We start from the raw sequence: 11794 nt of genomic DNA, 5'->3' as shown, positions 1-11794 counted from the left end.
GGCAATGGCATTTTCTCTTGCTCTCCTAGTTTTTGTTGCATACTCAAAACAAATTGTTTGACCATTCTTGATCTTCCATTAACATGGATAAAATATCGTTTTATTTTTAAACATTGATTTTCTCTAACAGGTATAAAATATATCATTACTGATTTCAATAACACTAGTTTAGACTCAGTTAGTTTTAGACTCAGCTAAAGGGACAAAAGGGAAATGGAGATATGCAAGCAGCAAAGCGAGACTGAAATGCGCCACCTACCCCTAACCACAATATATGGTTATGTGGGCGGTAGACAGATTTAAGCGTAATGGGCATTAGAGTGGGCGTGGCAACTTTTTTTTGGTTCAATCGATAGGTATTAACGAGACTAATACATTCCAGTTACAATTTTTTATCTAGCATAAAACTTGTGGGCGGCACAGGCTTGGGCGGCTTGTGGGCGTTAGAGTGGGCGTGGCATATTCGCGTGACAAACTTGCGCTGCGCTCAAGCCTACGGAATCTAAATATGAGATCCCAATTCTCTATCTTTGATAGTTTCCGAGACATCCGCGTTCATATTTACGATTTTTTGAAGTTTGTGGCCGGTTTGTGGGCGTGGCAAACTTTTTTTTGGGTCAATCGATAGGTATTGATGGGAACAATACATTTCAGTTAAAACTTTTGTTCTAGCATCAAAACTGTAGGAGCCGCAGTTTTGGGCGATTTGTGGGCGTTAGAGTGGGCGTGGCACTCTGCCGAAACAAACAAGCGCTGCGCTGGAATCTCAAAAATCTTCATGCTTAATCCCAGTATTGTAGCTCTTATAGTTTTCGAGATCTCAGCGTTCATACGGACAGACGGACACGGCTAGATAGACTCGGCTAGTGATCCTGATCAAGAATATATATACTTTATGGCGACGAATCTAGTATACCCTTTTACTCTACGAGTAACGGGTATAAAAATAAATTTTTTTTCGAGTTCAGCTTTAAAATTACTTAATCTTGACTAATATGTCTTTCCTGTACACGCTGGTATTACTCAAAAAATTTTCCAAAGAATCGTTCTTTACATATTCGCGAAAAACATATTTTTTCGATGTTGCTTGATTAATGTGCTAATATTACAGAATCCAATTATCTCAACGTTTGACAGTTGACACAATCTGAAAGTAGATATGTAGATGTGCCTTTCTGAAGACATACATAACTTGTTGGGATCGGACTTCGATCAACGGAGTTATTAGCCATAGAACTTATCAAAATTTTAATTTTCTAGCCTCTTTTTGAAAAAGCAAACAAAAACAAAATCTTTAAAATTGTGGGCGGCAATCAGATTTAAAAGGCTTGCGCTTTGTCAGAATCTTTGGAATGTGTGTCGGAACTTAAATCTCTAATCACAGCGTTAGCACGGACATACGGGACATACGGACTCGTCTAGAGATTCGCATGAAAAATCGGAAAGCATATAAAGGAACCGACGATAGGTGGCGTGGTGTGCAATATCGGAAACAGTCGCTATGCTGCTGGCTTGTCTCCATCTCCCTCGCTCTCTCTTTAGCTGAGTTATAGTCGAGCCACTTGATAATAGCATTCTCTTTACTTTCGACCTAAGTCATTCTTCTACTAAATTAGCGATTTGCTTATAAAAATTATTTAAAGTTACGAATTTCTATACGGTCCCGGTAAGTATAGCTTACGTCGTATATAGATTTTTTATGTGCGAGATTATGGGACCAGACTTAGGCTTTAAAAATATTCTTGTATAAAAAAGAGCTGTGCTTGCTGCGTTTTGCTCTTTGCCCAAGGTCATTGCTAAAATTTAAAAAGTTACATTTTCTCTCTTATGTAGAAACGTGAGACAGAAGAGAAATGTGAGAATAAAAAAGGAATTCGTTGAGTTTGAAAGAGTTTGGTTTATAATACCGTTTATTTGCGAAATAAATAAGGTATACTTCATATTAAAAAAGGTTTGTAACATGCATATACAAAGAACAATGTCTTTATGATTTTAAGGAAGTATTTGAATCAGTAGAAATACATACATACATATGTAACTTTACAACTTTGTTTTATTTAGACAACAAAGAAAAAAATTTAATATTAAAAAATGTTAGAACCAAAAATGGATGCAATAAATAAATTGGCTTATTTGGAAAATACAGCTTATTATTATTGCTACAGAAACATTAAGAAAGGGTTTATCGTAGTCGAGGCACTCTAATATACTTTTTTCTCGTGCTCTCTTCGATTTTTTTTCGGAGCGAGGCGGAGAATAGATGTGTTATAATATTTGGGGCTTTTGGTTCCTTGAAACATGATCGCGCGCTTCAGTTCTCTTTTGGAGTCACATCGAATAAAGCCGCACAGTTCTTCGAAAAAAATATAAGGAAATATCTGCTGTTTCTAAAAATTTCAATTAATCATTCCCTCGTTTCATCAGCCTATAAAATGGATGACAATGAGAAATTTGTTCTGAACAAAGATTGTTTTTTGGAGATAATGAAATACATCATTTCTGATTCCGATTTGCACAAAATTGGCTTTCCGAAGTGTAAAGATTTAATCAACTTCCTGCTGTCTCATGAAATTTTCTTGGAACTATTTAAGACTCATTACAAAAGTCATTTTTGGCGAATCAAAGATTCTCTTTCCAAGACAATGGTAGAACTGCTAATAGATCTCCGCGTGAATAAGTTATTAAACAAAAGCAAGGATTTGTTTTCGAGACACTACTTGCAAGATATCAGAAAAAATATGGACATAATTCCAGTTCAACTAGCTTTTGAACCTAGTTGCGTATTGGTTTCGACAGGTTATTTTGGTAAGTAAAACCTACAAGAAAATCATAAAACTTTTTAATCTTTTGTTTCATGGTGAAATAATTCAGTTTTAAAGATTGTAGTTTAATCAAATAATTTTCGGTTTCGTAGAACAGTATTATTAGTTTGCTGCATTGCACTTATGAAAAATAAGTTGAACTATTTAATTATTTTGTTGAATGCTTACTATTATTTAGTTTTCTAGTTAGTTTTTATACCTGTTATATATATTATTGATCAGGATCACTATCAAATCGAACTAACCAAAGATAATATAGACTTACCGTCTGTCCGTATGAACGCCGAGATCTCGAAAACTATACGAGCTAGAGTTTTTGGATTAGGCATGCAGATTCTTGGGTCTCACCATTTCATTTCACTATTTCTCTGACGGTTTCTTGTACAGCTATATGTTAGAGTCGTCCGATTTTTATTATATTTAATTTAAAATTCTTAAAAGTACATAAAATGATATTCCCAATGGTATAAGATATTATGTCAAAAAACACCGAAGCTACAATTTGTTTCATAATATTTTCTCACCAATTTTCCGATCCTTCCTATGGCAGCTATATGATACAGTCGTCCGATTTTGATAAAATTAAATTCGAAATTCAGAACTAATTAAAATATGTTATTTTCAAGCGTAGGAGGTTATATGTTAAGAAACACCAACGATATAATTTTTTTTCCGATTATTCCTATGGGAGCTATAAGATATAATTGTCCGATCCGCCTGGTTCCGACTTATGTATTACCTGCAAAAGAAAGAAGACTTTTGGGAAAGTTTCAGCCCGATAGCTTTAAAATTAAGAGACTTGGTTCCGTAGAAACGGACATGGCTAGATCGACTCTTCTAGTGATGCTGATCAAGAATATATACACTTTATGGGGTCGGAAACGTCTCCTTCACTGCGTTGCAAACTTCTGACTGAAATCATAATACCCTCTGCAAGGGTATAAAAATGAGTATTATGGATTAAATGAGATTTTGTTCCATTCTTCTAAACGTTATATCCAATAATTAGTAAATTCAATTCAGTGCGAGAGGGATTGAGATATATTCAAGCGGCGTCTATAGGAATGAACGCCAGTTGACGCGGTAGTGAAATCTCGTAAACAGCTGATAAGAATGAACGCTAGGTGGCGTGTTTGTGTGGGGTGCAATCTAGGCAACAGCCGATTTGCATATCTCCACCTTTCTCGTACTCCCTTTAGCTGAGTTACGGGTATCTGATAGTCGAGGCTAGCAACTAGAGCTTTTTCTCTTGTTTTTTAATTGAGTTCTATTCTATTTTAAGGAGGCGTCTCGGGCAAAGAAGAAGGGTTCATTTTAAACGAACCAATAACAGCCGAAGCATTAGTGGACATTTGTAAGTGCATGTCGGAGAACCCAATATTGACATCGTTAGACCTCAGAAAGACACAAGTACTTGGAAGTCTCTCCGATATCGCACCATATTGCGACCATCTTAAGGAGCTTGTAATTACGTGGAACGAGGAAGATGTCCAATATGCGCCTCTGGTAAAATTGCCGAAATTAGATACATTTACTATCGGCGGAATTCAACTAAGCAGTTCGCGATCTGAAATTTTTAAAGCTGTTGGAAAATGGGATAGACCTAAAACTATGAATCCCTTGACTGTGTTATTGATTGATCGATCAATAGTAGGTCGATCTATTTTGCTTGCGACCCATGAATCTTTAGAATATTTGCATATATACCAAGAAAATATGGCTGTATTCTTTAAATCTCAGTACATTTTAGGCGAAACTTCTGAAGAAATGGATTCATTAGAGAAACGTCTTATAACTATAGACGTAGAGGAAAATGTCAATATAAAGTATGACAAAAACAGAGGAGAACTGAGGTTATGCATGCCAAAAGAATCGGACGCGAGCAAATTAATTTCACTATTGAAACTTCCCAATCTTAATCGCTATTTCTTAACTGTTGGAAAGTACAACAAGTGGGGAATGCTGGAAACAAATTGTAATGATACTGTCCAAACATCGGTTAGAAATGTAATTAGACCGATGTTGTCCTTTTCTTGGACCTATTTCATAGTAAAATATAAACCATTGGACCGATCTGAAGCAAAGGACCTTGGGACTGTAAAATCAATCTGTTATCTGTATTGCAATTTATACGATTGTGAATCGATGGAACTTTTAAATCAGCTAACTAACTTGCAATTTGTGAGCATCGCAGTTCCATTAAAATGCAGAACTCCTGCAACTGGCATTTTCAGCCTGTTAGCGACATGCAAAGTGAATGCTGATGTCGTGTGCAAAGATTTTAACATTCGATTTCGGAAGAATGAACAAAGTCTTAAAATTCATATGGAAATGGACAGTAAGGCTGACGTTCTTGTTCCACTTGCTCAACTAAGTCACATTAAATATCTCCAAGTATCAGGAATTACTCAACCAGGATCCTTAAATGCGCTATTTGAAGCTTTTGCCAGCAGTAAATTAAATGCAATTGAAGAATTGGATATTCAATCGAGTGCAGTTCATTTTAAATATATATCCAAATTGGCAGAAATTCAAACCATCAAAAAACTAAAGCTCTCACTAATAGATCCCACTGGCATTGAGATATTGGCCTCCTTGAATAATCTGGAGGAGTTGACAATAAGCACCGATGGAGCAGGAAATCTTTGTCACGCTTTTGCAGAACTGGCTTCGAAAAATAAAATTCAGTTCTTAAGAATACTAAAAAAACCCCTTTCACCTGAAGAGGTTATAAAAGTTTCCAAAATAAGATCACTGAAAACGCTGGAGTGCAGTTTCTTCAACACAGAAGACCAAGCATCCTTGACTGAACTGGCTAATTCTCGAATTGAAAACTTAATAGTTCACGTATTCGATCCGAACTATGTTGTCCAGAAGCTGTTTTCTGAATTTTCATTAAGCACTAGACTTCCTCTGCAGTCCCTACAGAATCTGTTTTCTGCTTTTTCATTAAGTAGTACAGCCAGACTTCAGACTCTAAGTGTAACGGGAAAAGCTCTTAGCAAAATGGAAGTGATGGAAATTTCGAAAATAAAGGATCTGAGAAGTTTGAGTGCCGGATTCCTTCATTCAAAGTGTTTGAAATGGCTAAAACGGCTACCTCGCCTAGAGCATCTCGTTGTTGATTACTTCCAACAAACAAAAAAAAATTCCCTAAAGTTCTTACCACCTACCCTTCAGAAATTAGAATTAAATTACAGCATTGGCCCCAGCGCATGTAAACATTTGGCTAAGCTGGGATCGTTGGAGTCCCTAAAATGCTCACTTCTTGATTGTCCGGGTATACAATTATTGGCAGATATAAAAATTCTCAAGGAATTGGTTATCCATAGCGCCAGTGGATTGCTTAATGGATTGTTTATGGCATTTGCCAACAAAAGTGGATCAATGTTACAAGAGCTGCAGACACCAAATTTAAAAGAAGAAGTGGAGTTTTGTGAGATATCACGTATTGAAACATTAAAATCATTAAACATTTCCTACAACTCGTGCTTCCATAAATTAGAAGTCCTAAGCCAACTAAAAGAGCTCAAATCATTGCGTATAGCTGATAATTTCTCAAGAGAATCAACACACAACAATAAGTATTTACCGATTTTCCAATCTTGTCAAAAGCTCGATTGCGTGACAATTGAAATTAGTAACAGTGTGGCCAAAGACTTGGTAAAAGAGATTTACTTTGTTTTAAAGTCAGTAAGGGATCCCATAACCCAGAGACCTTTGGAACTTCATATGTTTGAGGACACATGTTTCCCCAGTTTTTATGTAAGTATGAGAATGCCACTGCAACCCAGCCTTCAATAATTACTATCTTACAGGTGGAAGACATAGATGAGGCTTACCTTAAGGTTTTCCATACCTACAACCAGCGAACAACGGACACCGGTTTCCAACAATCGCAAGATATAAGGGCCGCACAGTTTGCTAGACTTCAAAACCTACTAGGATTTTAAAGTTGAAAAAACCCATGCTAAAATATGTATAATAAAATAGTTTTTTTTTGTAAACTAGTGACGTTTCTAGTCAATCTAAGTTTAAAATCCATCGAAAAAAGCTGCTAGCTGTTATTATCGGCCATAGAAAAGCTTTCCGATGTACATCCTCTCGATGTAGAGCTAGATAAACATTAGGCACTAACATACTATATTATGCCGGCTACCAACAAATTGGACATTGTCTTGGAGGTCTAATTTTAAATGGGCGCGCGCCATGTGACAGAGATGTGGACGTAAAGAGAGATCTGAGTCCGCTCGAGCGTTTATTTTTTGGCAGCAGACGGAGACACAAAGGAAAATGTTCTCGCAATCAGATCGCGAGTAGATTCCGAAGTCGGTGCACTGAAAATTGTTTGGCCGTCTCCTCAGTGTAATTTCAACCGCGGGGCGTTACGCAAACACAGAGATTACTTGAAGATCTATTGAATATCTTTTCACTGCTGGGGGAGATTGCTTTCGATGGCTTCCAGTTCGCTGACATCCTGCGCCCTGTGCCAGGCCAAGGCATCTCAGCTGTGCGCCGCCTGCAGGAACGTGGTGTACTGCAGTCGGGAGCACCAGAAGGAGCACTGGAAGAAAGGTCACCGCGCGGAGTGCAAGTGCTTCGAAGTAGCCACCAACGACCTCTTGGGCAGGCATCTGAAGGCCACTAGGGACATTAAAATCGGAGAGCAGATCCTGAAGGAGGCTCCGCTGGTGCTGGGACCTAAAGTGGCCTCTGCCCCACTCTGCCTGGGCTGCCACAGGAACCTGCTGGCCCCCGAGAAACCCCAGGGAAACTACTACAAGTGCAGCTCCTGCAGTTGGCCACTGTGTGGAAAGGAGTGCCAGGACTCTCCCCACCACAAAGCTGAGTGCCAGCTCATGTCGAGCAGCAATTTCCAGTCCAAAATAAGCTATACGCCGGGAGAGGAGGAGCGGAAGGAGTCGGCCTACTGTGTGATCATGCTGCTCCGTTGCATGCAACTCAAGACCAAGGATCCCGAGGCCTTCCGCCAACTCAACTCCCTGGAAGATCACCTCAAGGAGCGCCTGGAGACTCCTCTGTATCAAGTTCTGCGTGCCAATCTGATTACCTTTATAAAAACAGTTTTGGGTTTGCGGGATTGGTCCGAAATGGACATCCTGCGCATCGCCGCCATACTGGACACAAACACCTTTGAGGTTCGACAGCCCAGGGAGAGGAGGAAAATCCGAGCCCTGTTTCCGGGAGCGGCTATGATCTCGCACGATTGCGTGCCCAATATGAGGCACCGCTTCGATGACGACATGAACATTGTGTTCCTGGCCAAGCGGAAGATAGCCAAGGGTGAGATCCTGAGTATTTCCTACACCCAGCCATTGAGGAGCACCATCCAGCGCAGGGTGCATTTGCGGCAGGCCAAGTGCTTCGACTGCTCCTGCGCCCGGTGTCGGGATCCCGAGGAGCTGGGCAGCTTTGCTGGGGCTCAAACGTGTCTGAAGTGCAAGGCGGGAAAGGTGAAGAAATATACCCCTAATTTCGTATCGTTTATAAGAAAACATTCTATAACGACCTTCTCATTCTACAGATCATCTCATTGAATCCCCTGCAAAACTCCGCCGTGTGGAAGTGCCAGCTGTGCAATCTGAAAAGATCAGCCAAAGAGGTGGTCACTTCGGATGCAGAGCTTCAGCAGGAGTTGGAATCGTTGAACAAGACCACCCCCGTGGCTCTTGAGGAGTTCATATATCGCCATCGGGCTGATCTCCACGAAACCAACACCCATATTCTGCAAGCTAAATACGCTCTTACCCAATTATATGGCAGTGCTCCAGGATTCGCCATGGAGGGTAATGGTATTTTTAAATATATCTTCAACAAGTATATACAAGTCCTTATTTCAGAACTATCTGAAGAATCGCTGAACAGAAAAGTGCAACTATGTGAGGAACTCCTTGAACTGGCAGACATTTTCGATGGCGGTTGGAGCATTTTCCGAGGAAATCTTCTCATCGATATGGAAGAAGCTTTGGTAACGCAGGCCCTACGCTCAGAAGACCCAGTGGAGTGCGAAGAGAAGCTGAGAAAAGCGGCGGAAATGCTGAGAGAAATTCGAAACATCATGAAACATGAGCCGGAAATGCAGCAGTTGCTACTAGAACGCCAAGTCATCTTGAATTCGGCCCTAGAGCGCTTTGAACAAGTTGAAAATTAGAAATATGTAAACTTTTGCTATGGTTTCTTTAAATAAGTGGTTTGTTTTCGGTTATTTTTGGGTTAGTTGACTTGAAGTCCAGTTTTGAATCTACCGTGAACTGATTTTCAAATAGCGAGTGCACCATCCTTTCCATCAATTGCACCGTCCACTTTTAGCAAGTACACACTCCTGCCCAAGCGAATTCGACAAGTTAGCAAATACACCCTCCGCAGCAAATCGATTCCCGAGGTATCGATATTTGCTCACATCTCTATTTCACTTCACGTGTCTTGTGTTTATATTTTTTCTTTCCTACAAAATTTCATTTACTTAGACCAAATGGAGTGTTTGACCACGGAAATACCAGCTGAAGTAGAGGATAAGCCTGTAGAGGTTAAGGATATTGCGAAAAATGCAAAGGACACCGAGGAACCCGCAGTTGAGAATGACAAAGAGGAACCGGAAAAAGCCGGCGAGGAATTCGCCTATTTGGAGCGAAATGAATTCACATCCGAAATATTCAAAATTGAAGTGAAGAACCTAGGATATTTTGGAATTGGGGTACGTAGCTCAATACTTCTCTTAGCTGACTTAAAATAAAACATACATCGCTTGCAGGAGTTCAAGAAGCTCTTGAGGAGCACGCTGAAATTCGACATGACCAAAATCAAGGCCCCGACCCGCAAAGAGTTTGCATTTGTTTGCTTTCGCAGTCAGGAGGATCAACAGAGGGCCCTGGAGACCCTAAATGGTTACAAGTGGAAGGGGAAGGTGCTGAAAGCCCAGGCTGCCAAGGCCTCCGCCGATCCTCTCCAGAAAAGACGAGCTGCCGAAGATCAGGAGTCGGAAGGGAAGCCAAAAAAACAACGCACCGCCGTAGAGGCCACTTGTCCTCTGTCGCACATCCCGTACGAACAGCAACTTAAACAGAAATCCGAGGAAATGTCGGCCCTTCTTGCCAAATACACCCAAGAACTCAGGCGCATCAATCCGCGGGCAAAACCCCATCTGGATAAATTCAAATTCGAGGAGGTTCTTCCCTCACCCACCGTCAATGGTTATAGAAACAAAAACGAGTTCACTGTGGGAAAGAACTCCGCAGGGGAAGTAGTCGTGGGCTTCAGATTGGGCTGCTATAGCGATGGATCTGTGGAGGTGGCCGAGGTCCAGGACTTGCCACATCTGCCGGAGCAGGCCAAATGGGCTGCTCGCAGTTTCCAGGAGCTTGTGAGGAAGTCTAAGTTCCTGCCCTTCAATCCAGACGGAAATGTGGGTCACTTCCGGCAGCTGATGGTGCGGTGCTCCAGTGCCACAGGCGAACTAATGCTGGTGGCGGGCATCTACTCCTCGAATTTGAGCGAGGAAGAGCAGATCCAACTGAAACAGGAACTTAAGACATTCTACGAAGAGGCCGAAAAGGATGCTCCTTACAAAGGCACATCTCTCTACTACCAAGATGTCAAGCACCGGGAAGCAGGTCAGACGATTAATCCGGTAGAGCACATTTCCGGAAGCACCCATATCACCGATACCATACAGGGCCTCCAGTTTCGAATTAGTCCCCTGGCCTTTTTCCAAATCAATACAGAAGGAGCCAATGTGTTGTACCAAAAGGCCATTGATCTAGTTGCTCCTACGAAGGACACTACCATGTTGGATATTTGCTGTGGCACTGGAACTATTACTCTGGCCTTTGCCAAGCACTGTAAGAAGGTCATGGGCGTGGAAATCGTCCCCGATGCCATTAAGGATGCTGAGTTCAATGCGGAGGCAAATGGCATTAAAAACTGCAAGTTCTTTACCGGAAATGCAGATGACTTTATCAAGAGCATGGTGCGGGAAGCTCTCTACGAACAGGAGGTCGGTAAACCCGTGGATCTCATTGCCGTGGTGGATCCTCCTAGAGCTGGATTGCGTAAGTTAAAAAAAAAACTTCCTTTTTCTGATAGTGAGTCTATATATTTCTTATCAACAGATCAGATAGCTTTTGTTTTAATTTTTTAGTATAATAACATAACAAATAATATATACAATACAATAATAAGTACATCTGAGAGGTTAAATAATTTTTTTCAAGATCGCTAGTATAATTTGTTAAGGGAAAAACATAATCTATTCTCAATATCTTATCACTTATCACTTGTACCTACCTTTCCCATTACAGACCACCGCTCGATAGCCGCGATCCGGTCAGCGGATGCCGTCAACCGTCTGGTCTACGTCTCCTGCAATCCGCACAGCGCCAAGCGGAACTTCATCGAGCTGGCCAGGCCGGAGTCTAAGCAGTACAAGGGGGAGCCGTTCTATCCGAAGTCCGCCGTGGCCGTTGACATGTTTCCCCACACCACGCACACCGAGCTGGTCATTCTGTTCGAGCGTGAGCCCAAGACAAAGGCGGATGAGAAGACACAGCCTGGGCAAGAGGCTGCCGAGACAAAGTCTGAGGCAACCGCAGAAGCTGTAGGCGGGGAAAACACCGCATCCGCAACGTGACGTGTTTGCTGGCGGGTACAGTCTGCTCTGCTGCAATCTCTTGCACATTTCTACAATCTGTGAATCTTTCAGGTCACTCGCTATTCGCTAAGTCACCGAACACCCCGATGCCTCATTACCGCCTATCTGCCGCGTTGCTGGCGTCTATCATTGTCTCTCTTTGTGGCGGCTGCTGCTACGACTTTTATTGTTTTAAATTGATTTAATTGTATTTACGCTGTGCGACGGGGAGGAAGCGACTACAGTGACAAAAGCGACTTCCTATTTAGCAGAAGACTCTAAGTTGGAAGCCCCGTTAAACTCGACATAGACCACATCCCCATCA

General features: G+C 41.3%; 2 protein-coding genes across 2 annotated transcripts; both read left to right on the top strand.

Moving 5' to 3' along the window:
* Window positions 1-7120: 7120 nt before the first annotated feature.
* SmydA-2 (SET and MYND domain containing, arthropod-specific, member 2) lies at window positions 7121-9010 on the top strand. Its single transcript, XM_036816230.3, has 3 exons — window positions 7121-8296; window positions 8368-8629; window positions 8684-9010. Exons 1-3 carry the CDS (start codon window positions 7277-7279, stop codon window positions 8992-8994), a joined length of 1593 nt encoding a protein of 530 aa, XP_036672125.3. The 5' UTR covers window positions 7121-7276; the 3' UTR covers window positions 8995-9010.
* Window positions 9011-9300: 290 nt separating this feature from the next.
* On the top strand, window positions 9301-11789 carry LOC108020733 (tRNA (uracil-5-)-methyltransferase homolog A). Its single transcript, XM_017089107.4, has 4 exons — window positions 9301-9537; window positions 9595-10891; window positions 11141-11484; window positions 11542-11789. The coding sequence occupies exons 1-3, from the start codon at window positions 9316-9318 to the stop codon at window positions 11467-11469; spliced, it is 1848 nt and encodes a 615-aa protein (XP_016944596.4). The 5' UTR covers window positions 9301-9315; the 3' UTR covers window positions 11470-11484; window positions 11542-11789.
* Window positions 11790-11794: the final 5 nt, after the last annotated feature.

The sequence above is a fragment of the Drosophila suzukii genome, chromosome 3 (assembly GCF_043229965.1).
Source record: "Drosophila suzukii chromosome 3, CBGP_Dsuzu_IsoJpt1.0, whole genome shotgun sequence".
Classification (NCBI taxonomy): domain Eukaryota; kingdom Metazoa; phylum Arthropoda; class Insecta; order Diptera; family Drosophilidae; genus Drosophila; species Drosophila suzukii.
This window is presented reverse-complemented; position numbering and strand designations above follow the sequence as displayed.